Genomic DNA, 20,674 nt, shown 5'->3' on the forward strand with positions numbered 1-20,674 from the left:
CTGTCCTGGTGGGCTCAAAATCTATCTAATGTACCCTGGACTGTGGAGGATTAAGTGACTTGCCCAGGATCACAGGGAGCAGCAAGGGGTTTGAACCCACAACCTCAGGGTGCTGAGTCTGTAGCTCTAACCACTATGCTACACTCTCCTCCTGAGGAAACTCAGATGCACTTTCATGAAAATTACATGTGTTTTAGTTACAAGTACACACAAAAAAGTATGTGCATCAGTTGCACTTGCTTTTTTAAAGGTTGAAAAAAAGAAGAACACAAAAGAGGAGGTGTACTTTCACTCTGAAAACCTAATGTGCAACCATAGATAAATATCTTGTGTAAAGATTCTGGGACATTTCATTCACGTCAACAATGTGAACAGCACATCTACTAACCCACCACTGCTGCACTAGCTCAGAATGCTACGGTAGCTCTGTTCTGCTGTTCAGACTTTGCACAAGCTATTCTTTGTACTAGGCTTTGTTCATTTATCAAGTAGATTCTTTATGGAGGACTCCTGATGCAGGGTCTTCAGCCAAAAAACAATCTATATTGTTGGATCAGTTTTTAGTTTTCACTTTGTATGGAAACTATTAAAGTGACTTTTCAAGCTTGAAGGTCTCGTCTTCTCTGCTCTTTTTGTGATTTTGCAGAATAGTTGAGAGCACTGACAAAAAAAATAAAGAGATTAACTAATCATACACGGGGAAAGAAAGGGAAGAGCAGGGTATGACTTCCAAGTTTTTAAATCACAGATGCTACCAATGTATACTTATAGTGCAGTTCTTATACTTCCTGGCCATCATGGTGGAATCCCAATGCTGAAACTTTCTAAAATACCCTTATCTCAGGTTCAAGGGGAGATCCGGGAAACTACAGACTGGTGAATCTGATCTCGGTACCGGGAAAGATGGTAGAGGCGCTGATAAAAGACCGCATCACTGATCACCTTGACGGACACAATCTGATGAGGACCAGTCAGCACGGCTTCAGCAAAGGACGATCTTGCTTGACGAACTTGCTGCACTTCTTCGAGGGAGTCAACAGACAGATAGACAAGGGTGATCCAGTCAACTTTGTATAACTGGATTTTCAGAAGGTGTTTGACAATGTTCTGCATGAACGACTTAATCGGAAAATTGAAAGCCATGGAATAGAGGGTGAAATACTCATGTGGATTAAAAACTGGCTAGTGGATAGGAAACGGAGAGCAAGGGTAAATGGACAATTCTCGGACTGGAAGAACGTCACCAGTGGGGTGCCACAGGGCTCGGTGCTTGGACCCATGCTCTTCAACATATTCATAAATGATCTGGAAATGGGTATGATGAGTGAGGTGATTAAATTTGTAGACGATACGAAGTTATTCAGAGTAGTGAAGATGCAGGAGGATTGTGAAGATCTGCAACGCGACATAACCACGCTCGAGAAATGGGCAGCGACATGGCAAATGAAGTTCAACGTGGATAAGTGTAAGGTAAAGCATGTCGGTATCAAAAATCCCATACATGAATACAAGATATCCGGGGCGGTACTTGAAAAGACACCCCAGGAAAGAGACTTGGGAGTACTGGTCGACAAGACGATGAAGCCATCTGCACAATGTGTGGCGGCGGCGAAAAGGGCGAACAGAATGCTAGGAATGATTAAGAAAGGGATCACGAACAGATCGGAGAAGGTTATCATGCCGCTGTACCGGGCCATGGTACGCTCTCACCTGGAATACTGTGTCCAGCACTGGTCACCGTACATGAAGAAGGACATGGTACTACTCAAAAGGGTCCAGAGAAGAGCGACTAAAATGGTTAAAGGGTTGGAGGAGTTGCCATACAGTGAGAGGTTAGAGAAGCTGGGCCTATTCTCCCTTGAAAAGAGGAGACTGAGGTGGGACATGATCAAAACATTCAAGATAATGAAGGGAATAGACTTAGTAGATAAAGACAGGTTGTTCACCCTATCCAAGATAGGGAGAACGAAAGGGCACTCTCTAAAGTTGAAAGGGGATAGATTCCGTACAAGCATAAGGAAGTTCTTCTTCACCCAGAGAGTGGTAGAGAACTGGAATGCTCTTCTGCAGTCTGTTATAAGGGAAAACACCCTCCAGGGATTCAAGACAAGGTTGGACAAGTTCCTGCTGAACCAGAACGAACGCAGGTAGGGCTGTCTCGGTTAGGGCATAGATCTTTGACCTGGGGGCCGCCACGTGAGCGGACTGCTGGGCATGATGGACCACTGGTCTGACCTAGCAGCGGCAATTCTTATGTTCTTTTTCAGCTCACTAGAGTTTGCTGTTAAGAGAATTCCAGCATTATGGAAAGGACATAAAAGGCTTCTCTTGCAAACATTTGTATGAGTTCACTAGAAATCTGTGACTCTTCTCCGACCAGCATCTTTTCAAAACAAACTGAAAAGTTGCTAAGCTGGATAAATGGAAGATTAGGTTTTTGCCTCAGTACAATATTCTTTCTTTTATAAGACACAGAATTCTGTACTGAAGCTGTTGTTCTCATTTAGTCACGAACGTTGCAGAAGGGTGTCACTCATATTTCAACTTTTCCCCCTCATCATTGGAGACTAGCTCCCTCTTCAGTTAGTATGAAAACAATCAAACTCCACTGAAACAGAAGAAAATAGAAGGAAGGGAATGGGGAACTTCCCCAAAGATAACATACACTTCCCCCTCTGTATTCGCGGTTTCATTAACCGTGGTTTCGGTTATTCACGTTTTTTTATTCACAGGCTCCGCCCCCAATTTACATCACAGGAAATTGCTGCTCCCAGTGATGCAGAGAAAATTGATCCTCCCAGCGATGCACAGAGAAAAATCGCTGCACTTTCTTTACAGGAATAGGTCAGGTTATTCACAATTTTGTGTCTTTTCTAGGTTTTTTAAACAGAAAAACCGCAAACATATGAAAAGTTATTCACAGTTTTTCTGTATTCGCTGCTATGCTGTTCCCCTATCACCGCAAATATGGAGCGGGAAGTACATAGCTGCTCTGTAACTCATGAAAAAGAATAATCAACATGAACTTGCAACTTAGCAGTATCTAGGATCCAACCGGCTGTGTGCAACTAGCACTATTGCATAAGAAAACCCAAAGTTAAATATAAATAGTGTCGCTCTTAATAAACTCTTTACTCTTTTTTTAAATGTTCATCCAAATGACAGGAGACATCCCAAGAAGGACCCCTGCAACGTCCGAGGCAGCAAACAGGTGAACTGTAGATCTGCACATGGCGGGCTATATAGAATCCTATGTCTTATAACAGAAAGAAGATTACCAAGGCAAGAACCTAATCTTCCATCCTGTTGCAAAGACAAAAGAAGCTGACGTACCAAAGCAGTGCCAGATGTCTAAAGGACAGATGATCCTGCTCGCAGCATCCTCTTGAGCCACCACTTAAAAATCTGTAGACCTTGTAAACATATGGAGCGTAAACCAAGTAGCTGTTCTACAGATTTCATCAGGTGGAACAGCCCGAGACTCTGCCCAGGAGGTGGACACAGCTCTGGTCAAATGCGCTTTGAGAGTGAGAGGTTGCAGTTTGCTGCAGGTAATGCAGGAAGAAGAAATTGCCATGCAAATCCATTTAGCAATCGAAGCCTTGGAATCTAGCCTGCCTCTTCTTGATTGACTGGTCAGAACAAAAAGATGGTCAGATAGACATGAATCATTGGTCCTTTCCAGGTAGTAAAAGAGATCTCTTTGCATCTCCAGCCTCTGCAGAATCCTGTCCTGTTCAGTTGAACCCATAGGGTGAAAAGCGGGCAAACAATTCTCTTGGTTGAAGTGAAAAGCTGTGACCACCTTTGGAAGGAAGGAAGGTACCATTCACAGTGAAACACCAACCTCTGTAAACCTGAGGAAGGGCTCTCTGTATGAGAGGGCCTGGAATTTTGAGAGTCGTCTCACAGAGACTATGACCACTATGGATCACAAAGCAGGTTAGCCCCACAGGTATTCTATGAGATTGGCCTGTGAACTGCAGCCCGATCTCATGGCCCACATGTTTTCCCCAGTGGAGTAGCCCCAAGAAGGGGACCTCTGGGCATCAAAGCCACACAGAAAATGGCAAACAAGAATACCCGAAAATAATAAAATGAAGCAGAGCAGATCAAAACACGCCTTCTCAGTTCGCTTGCAGAAGGAAAAACTGAAGAGGGAGTTATTCTCCCCTGAAGGGGAGGAGTTGAAAGATATGAGCGACACCCTTCTGCAAAGTTTGTGACTAAAGGAGGACAACAGCTTCAGTACAGAGTCTTATGCCTTTGCAACAGAAAATCTGTTGAAAACTGGGCAGTACTACCGAATGATGCAGCTGTGTTACCATGCTGATGAATCAAGCCCCAGTTTAAGGAGTGTTTTAAAATGTAATACTCGAGTTGAATTTAAAAAAATCCACTTCATTCCAATTTTTTTCCACATACAAACCATGATACAAAAATGAATAGAAAATGTAAAAACCTTGGGAACTGCACAAACTTGGCTTGTGAGGCTGGCATATTTATTGTGTGAAGGAAGTGTCTAGAATGTAAATGAAAACCTATTTGGTAAACCACTATTTGAACTGCTTAGCAACCTGGGTTTCTGAGGTCTATTTATTTTGGGCTCAATTCAAACTCCACTTACTGATCTGCTGTTACTCTGATTTCCTGACTACTACAGTTGTATAAGCTTTTTCCACCCAGAAGTCATTGGAGCAGATAAAATGCATTTTTTCTCTCTTAATAAACAGATGTTACCAGAAACGTTATGAAGATTTCAGCAGAATCTCTGCAGAATAGTTTGGCTCTTTGACTTAAACTCTTCCACTGAAGAAAGTCTTAGAAGGGACAGCAAAAACCACAAAGGCTCAACAGGAATGCCATATGAGCACCAGATGAGGAAATCATGACACTATTAGAATATTTGTTCTGTCTTAATTATGAAGTCCACAAAAAAAGAGAAAAAACAAGAGAGGATCCCATAGGATACCAAAGCAGAAGACAAACACAGTGGGAATGAGCAGAAAGATGAGCCAGCACTGATCTTAATTGTGAAACAATATATAGAAAACAAATTATTGAAACCCCATAAATCTTAATAAATGGCAACAAGATTTGACATGGGCCGGTGCTTTTGTCAGGAGTTCACAGAAAATATGTGGCTGCCTTGTGAATGTACAAGAAAAAAAGGAGGAATAAAAGTTCAGTAATCCAGTAATCTATCGTCAACATGATACTGTGATGAATAAATTAATCTAAACTTAAGAAGGCAGAGCAATAACCACACAAAGCCTAATGGGAATGTCAGATGAGCATCAGACCAGAAAATTATGATACTGTTGGAACATTTAGTCAGTCATAATTAAACATAAAATATTGTCTTGGGAAGAGAAGTGTATTGCTGTCTTAAAAATAAAACAGCAATGGGGATAAGGGGCTAGGTTTGAGGAATAGAGGACTCGCAATAATATTATCTAAAGAAACAATGAATTAAATAACAATATTAACTGGTTAACCCTTTCAGGACCAAGGGACATATTTGTCCCATAACTTTAAAATCCTATAAATTTTGATTGGGATAGTCTACAGTTCTAAATTTGATATGTACGGATTCCATATGATACTGCCTTTATGTAAACAAACTGGTTCCGACATTCATTCATTAGCGTCGTTGCCAGATTGACGAGAAGATTCACTTGCCACACTGTCCATAAGCCAGAAGTGTGATTTTTAAAAAAAAAAAATAATGATATTTCACAAAAAAAAATCAATTTTTTGGCATCTGCAAGCCCTTTTTACCATAAAAATGTCGTCAAAACCACAAAAATTGGCCTTATGGTCCTGAAAGGGTTAACACATTCCCAGTTACTTTCCCCAAACTACTGTTTTTCCAAAACTGGGACTAGATATACTTAAGTTCTCTTCATCTTATATGTAGTCTAATAGTTAGTACAAAGGACCAAGAACTAGGAGAACTGGGTTCAAGTCTCACTGCAGCTTTTTGCGACTCTGGGCAAGTCAATTAATCCTCCATTGCCCCAGGTACAAAATCAAATCCTGTATCCTGTTTCCAACAGTGACCAATCCAGGTCCAAGTACCTGATAAGATCCCATGTAAAACAGATTTCATGCTGCTCATCCTAAAAATAAGCAGTGGGTTCTCCCAAGTCCGCCTTAATGGCTTATGTCGTTTTCTTTTAGGAAACTATCCAAACCACTTTTAAACCTTGCTAAGCTAACTGCTTTTATCACATTCTCTGGCTACAAATTCAAGTTTAATTACACACTGAGTGAAGAAATATTTTTTCTGATTTGTTTTAAATTTGCTACTTAGTAGATTCATTGCATGTCCCCTAGTCCTTGTATTTTTGGAAAGAGTGAAGAAGTGATTCATGTCTACCTTTTCCACTCCACTCAGTATTTTATAGACCTCTATCATATCTCCCCTCAGCCATTTCTTTTCCAAGCTGAAGAGCCCTAACCTCCATGATCATATTTATACTATTAAGAGAGAGTTTTCCAAAAGCTATGGTATGCACTGTCAGCTTGCTCATTACTCATAAGAACATAAGAATTGCTGCTGCTGGGTCAGACCAGTGGTCCATCGTGCCAACAGTCTGCTCACGCAGCGAACTGAGACTAGCCTTACCTGCGTACATTCCGGTTCAGAAGGAACTTTTCTAACTTTGTCTTGAATCCTTGGAGGGTGTATCCCCTATAACAGCCTCCGGAAGACCGTTCCAGTTTTCTACCACTCTCTGGATGAAGAAGAACTTCCTTATGTTTGTACGGAATCTTTTAACTTTAGAGAGTGCCCTCATTCTCTCTACCTTGGAGAGGGTGAACAACCTGTCTTTATCTACTGTATATTCCTTTCATTATCTTGAATGTTTCGATCATGTTCCCTCTCAGTCTCCTCTTTTCAAGGGAGACGAGGCCCAGTTTCTCTAGTCTCTCACTGTACGGCAACTCTTCCAGCCCCTTAACCATTTTAGTAGCACTTCTCTGGACCCTTTCGAGTAGCACTGTGTCCTTCTTCATGTACAGTGACCAGTGCTGGATGCAGTATGCCAGGTGAGGGCATACAATGGCCCAGTACAGCGGTATGATAACCTTCTCCGATCTGTTCATGATCCCCTTCTTAATGATTCCTAGCATTCTGTTCACCCTTTTTGCCGCCGTCGCACATTGCGCGGACAGCTTCATCGACTTGTTTGTTGATCAGTACTCCCAAGTCTCTTTCCTGGGGGGTCTCTCCAAGTACCACACTGGACATCCTGTGTTTGTGTATAAGATTTTTGTTACCGACATGCATCACCTTACACTTATCCATGTTAAACCTCATTTGCCATGTTGTGGCCCATTTCTCGAGTGTTTACATCACGTTGCAGGTCTTCGCAATCCTCCTGCATCTTCACTATTCTGAATAGCTTTTTATCGACTGCAAATTTAAATCACCTCACTCGCCGTACCAATTTCCAGGTCGTTTATAAATATATTGAAGAGCTCAGGTCCAAGCACCAAACCCTGCAGCACTCCACTCATGATGCTTTTCCAGTCCAAGTATTGTCCATTTATCCCCACTCTCTGTTTCCTATCCGCCAGCCAATTTTTAATCCACATGAGTATTTCACCCTCGATTACATAGCTCACAATTTTTCAAAATAGTCGTTCATTGTTAGAATGTCAAGTGATTTGTACGAATTATCTGATTGAATATTGTACACTTGTTGCAAGAGTTAAAACTGAATAAAGAATTAAAAAAAATATATATATAGTCGTTCATGCGGAACCTTGTCAAACGCCTTCTGAAAATCTAGAAATATAATGTTGACCTGGTCACCCTTGTCTATCTGCCTGTTTACTCCCTCGAAGAAGTGCAGTAAGTTCGTCAAGCAAGATCTTCCTTTGCTGAAGCCGTGCTGGCTGGTCCTCATCAGATTGTGTCTGTCAAGGTGACCAATGATGCGATCCTTTATCAGTGCCTCTACCATCTTTCCCGGTACCGAGGTCAGACTCACCGGTCTTTAGTTTCCCAGATCTCCCCTCAAATCTTTCTTGAAGATCGGCGTAATATTCGCCACCTTCCAGTCTTCCAGAATCCTTCCCGATTTGATTGACAGATTGGCTATTAGTTGAAGCAGTTTAGCTATAGCCCCTTCCAGTTCCTTGATTACCCTTGGATGGATGCCATCCGGTCCCGGGGATTTATCGTTTTTAAGCCTATCATTCTGCCTGCATACCTCTTCTAGACTGACCGGTCAACCCTGTCAGTTTCCCGTCTTCGTTTCCTGCATATAGCCTGTCAGCTTCCGGTATGTTGTGTATATCCTCTTCGGTAAATACAGATGCAAAAAAGTGTTCAGTTTATCGGCAATGGCTTTGTCCTCCTTTAGCACTCCATATTCTTCTGCGACCAGCCTGTTTAAAGTAACTTGCTAACTGCAAAGCATCACTTCAAATTTTATGGCATCAGGAAATCTTCCTTAGAAGTAAAAAGAACTTCTTTTGTATATTTCAGTGCTATGCACCGTTAGCAAACCAGCTGCTATAAAATTGCATTTGAACTTTAGGGACTCTGGGGAACTAGTGATACTGCAGTTCAGAGTGCAGTGTATGCTCAGATAAAGGCCTCTTTGCAAATAAAATCTGGCAAAAATCTGGCATTGTTTTCTAAATACTTGAGGATGGCAAATTGCTTAGTGCTACTAAATGGTCTTGTTTTCTGAAGTATCTGAGTCCAGTGAGGTGCTACCTTTACAAAAATCAAGAGGCCAAGGGGCTGTGACAGCTTTGATTGTATCCACACAAAGAGACCCCAAAAAAGCAAGTAGAGTCAATAGGTTCCTAAAGGGGGAACATCCCTGCTTAAACAAGCACCTGAGCACAAAAAACACCAAAAGGAGTGTCACCGAGTGGTTAGGAAAGCAAAAAGAGAATATGAAGAGAGACTGGCGGGGGAAGCAACAAACTTCAAATCATTCTTCAGGTACGTCAAGGGGAAGCAACCAGTAAGGGAGAAAGTGGGACCCTTGGATGATGGAGACAGAAAGGGAGTGGTAAAAGAGGAAAAGGAGATAGCTGACAGGCTAAATGAGTTCTTCACTTCAGTCTTCACGAGGGAGGACACAACCAACATTCCGGAACCCGAGGAGATCGTAAAAGGAGATCAGGATGAAAATCTGGTCCAACTAGAGGTGAGCAAAATGAATGTCCTTATGCAGATAGACAGGCTAAAGAGCGACAAATCGCCAGGTCCGGACGGCATTCACCCAAGGGTACTCAAGGAACTAAGGAACGAAATACTGAGCCACTTAGACAAATATGCAACCTATCCTTAAAAACTGGAGAAATTCCGGTAGACTGGAAAATAGCAAATGTCACGCCCATCTTCAAGAAAGGCTCAAGGGGAGACCCAGGAAACTACAGGCCGAAGAGCTTGACCTCGGTCCCGGGAAAGATGATGGAAGCGCTAATTAAAGACTGCATCTGGGACCATATCGAAAACACTGGGCAGCTAAAGCCGAGCCAGCACGGCTTCTGCAAGGGCAGGTCATGCCTCACTAACTTATTATACTTCTTTGAGGGGGTAAGCAGCCAGGTGGATAAAGGGGAATCTATAGACATCATTTACCTTGACTTCCAAAAAGCCTTCGACAAGGTACCACATATGAAAGACTGCTAAGGAAGCTATGGAACCACGGGGTGCAAGGGGAGGTCCACCGATGGTTCAAAAACTGGCTGGCGGACAGGAAACAGAGGGTTGGAATAAAGGGCCATTACTCACACTGGCAATGGGTCACGAGCGGAGTTCCGCAGGGGTCGGTGCTGAGACCGCTCCTGTTCAATATATTTATTAACGACCTGGAGGCAGGAACAAAATGTGAGGTTATTAAATTTGCGGATGACACTAAACTATACAGCAGGGTCAAAACCATGGAGGACTGCGAAGACCTCCAAAAAGATCTGACAACGCTGGAAGTGTGGGCCAAAAAGTGGCAAATGAGCTTCAACATAGGGAAATGCAAGGTCATGCATGTAGGGAAAAAGAACCCGATGTTCACTTACAAAATGGGGGGATCACCGCTAGGGGTGAGTAATCTTGAAAGAGACCTGGGAGTGATGGTAGACACATCATTGAAGGCGTTGGCGCAGTGCGCCACGGCCTCAAGGAAGGCAAACAGAATGCTGGGTATCATTAAGAAGGGTATCACGACCAGGACGAAGGAAGTCATCCTGCCACTGTATCGTGCAATGGTGCGCCCGCACCTGGAGTACTGTGTCCAGTACTGGTCGCCGTATCTCAAGAAGGACATGGCGGTACTTGAGAGAGTCCAGAGAAGAGCAACTAAGCTAATAAAGGGTATGGAAGACCTCTCATATACTGACAGACTGAAGAAGCTGGGGCTTTTCTCCCTGGAAAAGCGGAGACTTAGAGGAGACATGATAGAAACCTTCAAAATCATGAAGGGCATAGAAAGAGTAGACAGGGACAGATTTTTCAAATTATGGGGAACCACAAGTACAAGGGGGCACTCAGAGAAATTAAAAGGGGAAAGGTTTAGAACAAACGCCAGGAAGTTCTTTTTCACTCAGAGGGTGGTGGATACATGGAACGCGCTACCGGAGGATGTGATAAGCAGAAGCACGCTACAGGGCTTCAAAGAGGGTCTGGACAGGTACCTGGAGGACAAAGGGATTGAGGGGTACAGATAGGAGTAGAGGTAGGTAATAGGGATAGGATTAGAAGATTAGAGGCAGTTACAAAATTAGTCAGACACTGTTCAGGCAATTAGGCCTGATGGGCCGCCGCGGGAGCGGACCGCTGGGCAGGATGGACCTCTGGTCTGACTCAGCGGAGGCAACTTCTTATGTTTTTACAATGTTACCTTCCTGCTTTGATTACAGACCAACGGATATACGAGCAAGTTAAGTCTGAGTCTACTTTTTATTTGGAGTTGGCTTTTGGGTGTTCTTCTAGTGGGCTTCCTGCTTTTCCTAAGCACTTGTGTGATTAACAAATGTATTTAAATCACAAGTTAAGTTATTTATAATTCATTAATTACTTTGAGCACACTGGCGGTGTCCAGTGATGGTGTGCAGGCACAGGTCGGTTAACCTGTGTTTTATTGTTAAGTGCTGGAGTTTGTTCTCCTTTTGCTGACTTTACATACTGAGGACACCCCGTTTCACTTTCTAAATTTACTTATTGATAACTGCATTTATAGTGTTGCTCAGGTGCTTATTTAAGTATAATTGTCCCCCTTTAGGACCCTGTTGATTAACTGCTTTTTTGTGGTCTCTTTACAAGTATCTTCAACAGTACCTTTTTGGGGGATTTTTTTGTATATTTGTGTATCCACACAAAGGCAATTTATGAAATCGCAACCTCTTTACCAAATGACTCCCTCTTAGAAGGGATTATTTGGGTGTCTTTGTGTTTTAATAACCGAGGCTGAAGGATAGGGTTATTTTTTATTTTCGGTATTATAACAACTGGTTTTATCTACATTGTATATTTATATATTGTATTAATATTTTGTAAGGAGGTTGTTCCTTTGTTCTTTATTTTTTAATTTTGTAATCTACTTAGATCTTATAACTTGATGAAATATAAATGTGTTAAATTAAAATTAAATTATGTGATTAAAGAGTAAGGATCATGGTCCATGGACCTGGGTTTGGTCACTGTTGGAAACAGGATACTGGGATTCATTGACCTTCAGTCTGTCACAATATGGCAATGCTTATGAGACATAAGGGTTAAGACAACTGCAGAAGAGCAACTTTAACAGAATAAAAGAGTTTATGAATTAAAAGTGAAATAATGAGGGTCTTCATGGCCGGTCTCCCTAGAATTTCCATCTATAGTTATACAGGGAGTGCTATCAACTTTCTGATCTACCTAAGCAAGATCTACTATTCTCCAGTGCTGAAACAAACAGGTAGGAGACAGGGTAGGGTGTGTGGTTAATTATGTGGCCTGACTCATGCTTACAATTTTTTTCTCTGAACATCACACACTATAGCCTCAGGTTGCTTAGAAAGGTTACTGCAGGAAAAGGGTATGTAGCAGCATGCACACATACCTCCAACCACTGCTCAGGCAAGCCACAGAGAGCCTGAACTTAAAAGCAACACATGCAAAAGCCAATGCCTATTTCCTGTATTTTACCAATATGAAATACAATTTCAAACCTATTTAACAGAGCTATCTAATACAGTTTAAAGCTACAATACTTCTATATATTGTTTGAAAAACGATGAAAGCTAGATGTTGAACTCCCACAAAATTACATCAGATTCAGAATTGGTTACTTAAAAAAAAAAAGTTAAAAGCTCAACTTGTCAGGCAAGCAATTAGTGGGAGGATGTGATTGAGGCAATGTGAGAATTTATTAGAAATGAGGTAGTTAACTTTTGCTCATTATGACAGGGGTTGCCATACAGCATGTTATGAAAAACTGGAAAAATTGGGACCGGCTGAATTACAGTTTTTGGTGGAATTCTTTATGTCACATCTTTAAAATGGAACGGGTAATAGCCTTACAATAGGGGAATTTTAAGAAATTTCAGGATGTTTGGGAGCCATTAACAAAATATTGTAAAGAATGAATATTAGTTTTTTTCTTTTTGAACATACACGTCCAAGTGGGGGGGGGGGGGGAACTTTATGTTTTCTTATGTTTAAAGACAATGTTGGGGATATGGGAGGGAAGGATATTTGATCTGAATGAGACTTTGATGGAATATTAAGTGATACTAAAGTGTAAAATTGTTTTCATCTTATATCACACTTAATTGTAAGTTTTAAAAATGAATAAAGAATATAAAAAAAATAAAAATAATAAAATTTAAAAAGAAATGAGGTAGAGTTGTCATTAGCTAAACTACAATTACAATGTCAGTCTAATTACAGGGGGTTTTATTCATTTTATTGCCATTCACCTTAAGCAGTACTAAAGTGCCCTTTTACAAAGACGTGGTAGCAATGTTGCATAGTAAATGAGCTTCAGTGCATTTACAACAGCAGCATCATTACCATGGCTTTATAAAATGGGTCCTGAGCTATGTTATTAAAATTAAATACTAACCCCCTCTTTTAATAAGGCGTGCTAGCTGATTTAGTGTGCGCTAAATATTAGCGCATGCTAACAAATCCATTAGCGTTTAGCGTGCGCTAAATCGGCTAGCGCGCCTTAGTAAAAGGACCCCTAAATATTTCACAGATAGCATTTTGAACTACTTAATACATACTAGGATAGATTTGATTTAAATCAGATTTATACCATGATTTAAAGTTGACTAATTGACGAGATTCTACATTGATAAAAAATAAAACTATAAAAGGAATATCTGCCTAATTAACCATTAAAAATAAATCATTCCATGAAGTGACAATATTTGTTCAAAAATGAATTTAAGCAACAACTTCATAATTCCATACAAAAGCTATGGTGAGAGAAGACTGGTATGCCATTTACTAACAGGAAAATCCACAGGAATCATTACCATGAGGATAGGAGAGGTACTCCAGACTATGGCATACTGCAGGGGTGCCCAACGCGTCGATCGCGATCGACCAGTAGCTCAGGAAGGCAACGCGAGTCGATCGCGGAGCCTATCCCGGGCTCTGTGATAGACTCGTGTTGCCGTCCTGATCTACGGGCCGATCAGCCTTCCTCTCCAGTTTTCTTTCTCCCTAGGGCCTTTTAGCTGGGCGATCCGCCCAGCTGTCATCTGCCGCTGCTGAACAAAAAACCGGGTCCTGCCTTCGCGGAAACAGAAAGTAGGCAGGACCCGGCAGGAAGAAGAACAAATGCTTGTCTCCCGCATTAGCCCGTAGCGAACGCTTGCTTCAGGGCTCTCAACATGTGCGTGCCGGCTTCTCTTCTCTTCCCTCCGAAACCGGAAGTTATGTCCGGGAGGGGGGAGGGGAGAAGGGAAGCCGGCGCGCACATGTTGAGAGCCCTGAAGCAAGCGTTCGCTACGGGCTAATGCGGGAGACAAGCATTTGTTCTTCTTCCTGCCGGGTCCTGCCTACTTTCTGTTTCCGCGAAGGCAGGACCCGGCAGCATTTCCCCTAATAGGTCGATCGCGATCTTGGGCTGATCAGCCTTCCTCTTCCCGATGGCAGAATTGACGTCAGGGAGAGGAATGCTGGTTGGCCGAAGCAGGGAGAGCTTGGGGCCTGTTATTGGTGGCGTTTGGGTCCTGGTCCCCGATGGCAATGGCAGTGGCAGTGGCTTGGGGGAGGGCAGGGAGAAAGAAAGAAAAAGGGCAGGCAGGGAGACAGAAGGAAAGAAGAGAAACAGAAAAAAAAGAAAGGAAGGCAGAGAGAAAGAAAGGGCAGGGAAGAGGAAGGAAAAGTTGGGGGGAAGAAATGAGGTCTGGAGGAGAAGAAGCATACAGGCTAAAAGAAGGGAAGAAAGATTGTATGCACAGTCAGAAGAAGAAAGTGCAACCAGAGACTCATGAAATCACCAGACAAGGTAGGGAAAATGATTTTATTTTAAATTTTGTGATCAAAATGTGTCTGAATTTATATCTGCTGTCTATATTTTACACTATGGTCCCCTTTTACTAAACCACAATAGAGGTTTTTAGCGCAGGGAGCCTAGGAGTGTCGAGAGCAGCGCTGGGCATTCAGCGCAGCTCCCTGCACTAAAAACTGCTAACGTGGTTTAGTAAAAAGGGAGGGGGTGGGTATTTGTCTACTTTTGTATGGTTGTTACTGAGGTGACAGTGCATAGAGTCATCTGCTTTGACCTCTTTGAAAACCCTGGAATAGGAATGATGATTAATATTTTCTATGCGTACAGTGTGCGTTGTGTTTTTTTAAAATTTTATTGTTGGTAGATCATTGTGACTTGGTCATTTAAAAAGTAGCTCGCAAGCCCAAAAAGTGTGGGCACCCCTGGCATACTGTATACTTTTTAAGTACCGTATTTGCCGGCGTATAAGACGACTGGGCGTATAAGACGACCCCCCAACTTTTACAGTTAAAATATAGAGTTTGTTATATACTCGCCGTATAAGACTACCCCTTCTTCCGATTCGCGACCCCCCACCCCAAGCCGGCAAAAACAGCTTTGCACCGCAGGCCCAGCCGCCCAAGACGAGTCGGAGGCCCCTACCCGCCGCATCCTGCACGTGGGCAGACTCAGCACAAACACTGCTGATGGCCCCAATCGACACGCTGACCTCCCCGCGCACGCTGACCATCTTCTCTCTGCCTGCACTTTCCCCGCGGCCCTCTTCGGCGACTCAGCAGGGGCAGCGATCAAGACAGGCTGCAAACGTCGGGACCTTCCCTCTCTGAGTCCCGCCTATTTTGTTTCAACTTCCTGTTTCCGCATAGGCGAGACTCACAGAGGGAATGACCGCCTGTCTTGATCGCCCGAGGCTGGGAGGAACAGAAGATTTCTGCAAACACCATCGGGGCAGAAAATTTAACGGGTCCATCTCGCCGGTCCTATGCGGACCGGCAGGAATTTTCTGCGGACCGGCACCGGTCCGCGGACCGGCGGTTGAACAACTGTGATGTAAACAGTACCCGGCGTATAAGACGACCCCCGACTTTGGGGAGGATTTTAAGGTACTGAAAAGTCGTCTTATACGCCGGCAAATACGGTAAATGTACTGTCTGGTTTAAGATGCAGAATGTTGAAGTACCTCTCTTAGGGCTCCTTTTATCAAGGTGCGCTATGGAGGTTAGCGCGGACATTTCATCACGCGCTAACCCCCGCGGCAGCCTAAAATCCTAATGCCTCGTCAATGGAGGCATTAGGTACTAGCGCGGCAGGCGGTTTAACACACGGTATTCTGCGCATTAAACCGCTACCGCGCCTTTGTAAAAGGACCCCTTAGTTTTACCCTACACTTGAAAAATCTTGTATATCCGACTATAAAAAAAAAATAAGCCTCACATTTTTACAAATTAAGATAGTTAAGCTGCTGATAGCGTAAGGAATTCTGCTCCTTTCAAAAGATTCCAATAATTCGATCACATAAAATTAAATTTTTGCTTTGGGATTCTGTAAGATTTTCAAACAAGCCTCAAGATCTGACTATTCAGCCTAGCCTTCTCATCTACTTAGCATGAAGAACCTGGGGTTTTGACACATTCAGGTTATTCCATGCAGAATCATTTCCTACTAGCCCAGTCTTGTGTGAATGATATGCTTCTTTCTGATCTACATGATGACATTCTTTTCCTCTTTTTTCCAAAATTTTAGATTGTAAGCCACTTAGGGCCTCTTCTACTAAACCGCGCTAGCGGTTTTAGCGCCAGGAGCCATGCTGAATGACCCGCGCTGCTCCCGACACTCATAAGAACTCTATGAGCGTTGGGAGCAGCAAGGGCCATTCAGCGCGGTTTAGAAGAAGAGGGGGTTAGTTCTGTCCTGTATGGTTTCAGCGATATAGTAAATGTAATCAAATCAAATAAAAATAAAATAAATTTACTTACTCGTTCCTGGCCAGCAGTGTCCCAGATGAGGAATTTATGCAATTCATTTTGATACTGAACAGTCTTTGTCATAAAAGATGCTCTAAAGAAAAAGAAAAGGCACAACAACAACAACAAAAAAATCAATATAATGGTCTCAAACAGTGTTTCCCAACTTCTTAGGAGGTGAGGAGTGGCCTAGTGGTAAAGCTGCTGCCTTCAGCACCCTAAGGTTGAGGGATTGAATCCCATTGCTGCTCCTTGTGACCCTCGGCAGGTCACCTAATCCTCCATTGCCATGAGTACAAAAGAAGTACAGCTCTAACAGGTTAATGTGAAATGACTTTTCGAAAAGAAATCAAAACCCTACTTTTCAAAAAATTTATCCAGATATCTTAACCCAACCCTTCCCCCCTCCTCCTAGATAAATTCTCCCCCAAAACTTCCACTTAAATAATCTCTTCCTCCCCAAAACACCAACCAAGTATTCAGATCCCTGAAATGTAACGTAATCTTATTTGTACTCTAACTGTAATCTATTTGTTATATCACACAGTAACATACAGTCAATTTAATATCCAATTTGCAAGTTCTTCCAGAATTAATCCAGGTACCTCTCCTCCCTTGTAACAAAAAAAAACAAAAACCAAAACCCCAAAATTGTTGTAACTTCACTGGAAATGTCCAGTTAGTTCTTTTGTAATCCGCCTTGAACTACAAGGTATAGGCGGAATAGAAGTCCCTAATGTAATGCAATGTAATGTAAATATGTAAACTGCTTTGAATGTGTAATCACAAAAAGGCAGTATACAAGTCCCATTCCTCTCCCCATGCCAAATATTCCCTATATCAAAAAAATTTCAACCAAGGAGCTCCGAGCAGCAGAGATTTTGAAATGGACATTTACTGTTAAACAGTAACTAACTAGGCAACATACATAAAGTTCACTGCAACTGGAATACAGACCAAGGCATATATAGCATGAGCTTGTTATATTTTAATCTCATAAAGACTGGCCTCTTGACAGACGGTGTGCCATTCTTACAAACTGAATGAAAATGAACAATGATACTTAGATAGGGCCTATTTATAAGAACAGGAGAAAAGAAGATCTCCACAAAAAAGTTGCCATTAGAGACCAATACAGTTTCAACTTTTCTCTGGGAAAATGAAACATGAAATCTGATTGGTCATTACAGGAAAGATCTCACACATACCACCAGCCCTCAGCCACTCTGCTCTTCTCACACTAGAGAATTAGTGTAAAATTCGGTTGGATTTCAAGGGGGTCGAGCATGGGTGGTTTTCAGTACTGGTCCATTTGACATGGAATGACCCATTTCATAAGTGTGCCATGAGCGTTTTAAGTGAAATGAGAATGACTTTTTACGGCATTTTGTGACTGGATGAGTCTTGAATTCATCTCATACTCTTGAGTCCTGAGACAAAACAACAATTCAAACAATGGGCAACAACAGATGAACCGACTCCAAAGAAAGCGAAAATGGCTCATTGGCTGGGAAGGTGATGGTGACCATCTTGAGATTTTCACAGGATAATTTTTATTGACTATCTGGAAAAAGGAAAAATCATTAATGGCAAATACTTGCTGGCTTTTTAGAACATCCAAGTGCCGAAATCAAGAAAAAGGGCCCGATTCTGTATAGGATGCTCGGTCTCAGCAGTCGCCTAAGTGGATTTTGAGAATCGCGTTTGTACTAATGGACAGACACCTAACCCCTTATAACCACTCCAATCCTCTAACTGGTATCCATGTCACAGGCGCTGGTTAGAGAATCGCGTTGCCACTGAGCTAATCGCAGCAAGGGAATCTCCCTGCTGTGATCATTTTAGCGGCCACAGCAGGAAACCCATCCCATCACCCCCCCTTGCAAAGTCGGCAGGAGTGATGCCCACTCTCTCCTGCCAGAACCCCCAAAACTACCCCCCAACTGTCTGCAGCAGGAGGCGTGCGCATTTCCTCCTACTGCAACAGCGAACACTCCCGACACAGTCCAAGGAAAGAGGGATGCCTACCCCCTCTTGCTGCTGACCCCATCATCCTCTGAACCCCACCAAACACTCCTCAACTCCTCCCAGACACCTCCAACACCACCCTCCCGCCCCTCAAACACCCCATACCTTTATCTGATGGCTGACAAAAGGGATGCCTACTTCCTCCTGCCAGCAAGCCCACCATTGCAAAATGGCGGGCCTTCCCCTTCCTGGCGTATTCTGGGATGCACCGGGGAGGGGCCTAAGGCTCAGATGCTTAAGGCCCTGCCCATAGGAGGGGCCTTAAGCACCTGAGCCAACTGAAGTCTTAGGCCTTCTTCCCAATGCATCCTGGGATGTTCTGGGAGTGGCCTAAGACTCTGATTGGCAAGATACCTAAAGCCCCTCCCATTGGAGTCTTAGGCCAATCAGTACATCCCAGGATGCACTGGGAAGAAGGCCTAAGACTCTAGTTGGCCCAGGTGCATAAGGCTCCTCCTATGGGCAGGGCCTTAGGCATCTGAGCCAATTGGCACATCCCAGAATGCACCAGGAAGGGGAAGGCCCAGCATTTTGCAGTGGTGAGCCTGACGGCAGGAGGAATTGGGCATCCCTCTTGCCGGCCATCAGATAAAGGTACAGGGGTAGCAGAGGGATCTTGGGGGTGTCAGGGTGGAGTGTCAAGGGGATGATGGGGTGTCGGAGAGTGTTGGGGTAGAGTCAGGGAGTGTTTGGTGGGGTTAGGGGATGAAGGGACTAGCGGCAGGAGGGAGTGGGCAGCGCTCCTGCTGGGGAATGCCTCAGGAGGTGGCGGCAGGAGGGAGTGTGCCTCTGCCTTGGACTGTGTTGGGAGTGCTTGCCATTGCGGCAGGAGTAATTGGGAACTCCTCCTGCTGCGGACAGTTGGGGGGGGGCTTCGGGGACTCCAGAAGGAGGGAGTGGGTATCCCTCCTGTCCTGGACTGTGTCAGGAGGGTTCGCCATTGCAGCAGGAGGAATTGGGCATGCCTCCTGCTGCGGACATTCGGGGGAGGGGGGGCGCTTTGGGCAGGAGGAAATGGGAATCCCTCCACCAGTCAACTTTGGGGGGGGGGGGGGAACGGGTTTCCTGCTGCAGCCACTAAACTGAACACAGTAGGGAGATTTCCTTGCCATGATCGGCTCAGCAGTCATGTCTATTTGAAATATATACTAGCATTTTGGTGGCCTACATTTCAGATGCCTAGGGCCGCCTAAGCTCACCTAAGGCCACTTCTGGGTGAAACCACATCCACATATAGCCTTGGGCAAGCTTAAGCATCCCTACTTATCTCCCTCGTGTGCCTTTTTGCAGATGATACCAAGATTTGTAACAGAGTAGACACCGAAGAGGGAGTGGAAAATATGAAAAAGGATCTGCAAAAGTTAGAGGAATGGTCTAATGCCTGGCAACTAAAATTCAATGCAAAGAAATGCAGAGTAATGCATTTGGGGATTAATAATAGGAAGGAACCATATATGCTGGGAGGAGAGAAGCTGATATGCACGGACGGGGAGAGGGACCTTGGGGTGATAGTGTCCGAAGATCTAAAGGCGAAAAAACAGTGTGACAAGGCAGTGGCTGCTGCCAGAAGGATTCTGGGCTGTATAAAGAGAGGCGTAGTCAGTAGAAGGAAGAAGGTGTTGATGCCCCTGTACAGGTCATTGGTGAGGCCCCACTTGGAGTATTGTGTTCAGTTTTGGAGACCGTATCTGGCGAAAGACGTAAGAAGACTTGAGGCGGTCCAGAGGAGGGCGACGAAAATGATAGGAGGCTTGCGCCAGAAGACATATGAGGAGAGACTGGAAGCCCTGAATATGTATACCCTAGAGGAAAGGAGAGACAGGGGAGATATGATTCAGACGTTCAAATACTTAAAGGGTATTAACGTAGAACAAAATCTTTTCCAGAGAAAGGAAAATGGTAAAACCAGAGGACATAATTTGAGGTTGAGGGGTGGTAGATTCAGGGGCAATGTTAGGAAATTCTACTTTACGGAGAGGGTGGTGGATGCCTGGAATGCGCTCCCGAGAGAGGTGGTGGAGAGTAAAACTGTGACTGAGTTCAAAGAAGCGTGGGATGAACACAGAAGATTTAGAATCAGAAAATAATATTAAAGATTGAACTAGGCCAGTTACTGGGCAGACTTGTACGGTCTGTGTCTGTGCATGGCCGTTTGGAGGAGGATGGGCAGGGGAGGGCTTCAATGGCTGGGAGGGTGTAGATGGG

General features: G+C 43.7%; 1 protein-coding gene across 1 annotated transcript in view; it reads right to left on the reverse strand.

The window, feature by feature from the left end:
- Positions 1-20,674, reverse strand: part of RAB22A (RAB22A, member RAS oncogene family) — a 65,257-nt gene that overhangs the window by 39,584 nt on the left and 4,999 nt on the right. Inside the window, exon 3 of the mRNA XM_033963712.1 lies at positions 16,454-16,535. Coding sequence (XP_033819603.1) covers positions 16,454-16,535 — 82 coding nt within the window. The remainder of the gene's footprint in view (positions 1-16,453; positions 16,536-20,674) is intronic.

Source organism: Geotrypetes seraphini, chromosome 11 (assembly GCF_902459505.1).
Source record: "Geotrypetes seraphini chromosome 11, aGeoSer1.1, whole genome shotgun sequence".
Classification (NCBI taxonomy): Eukaryota; Metazoa; Chordata; class Amphibia; order Gymnophiona; family Dermophiidae; genus Geotrypetes; species Geotrypetes seraphini.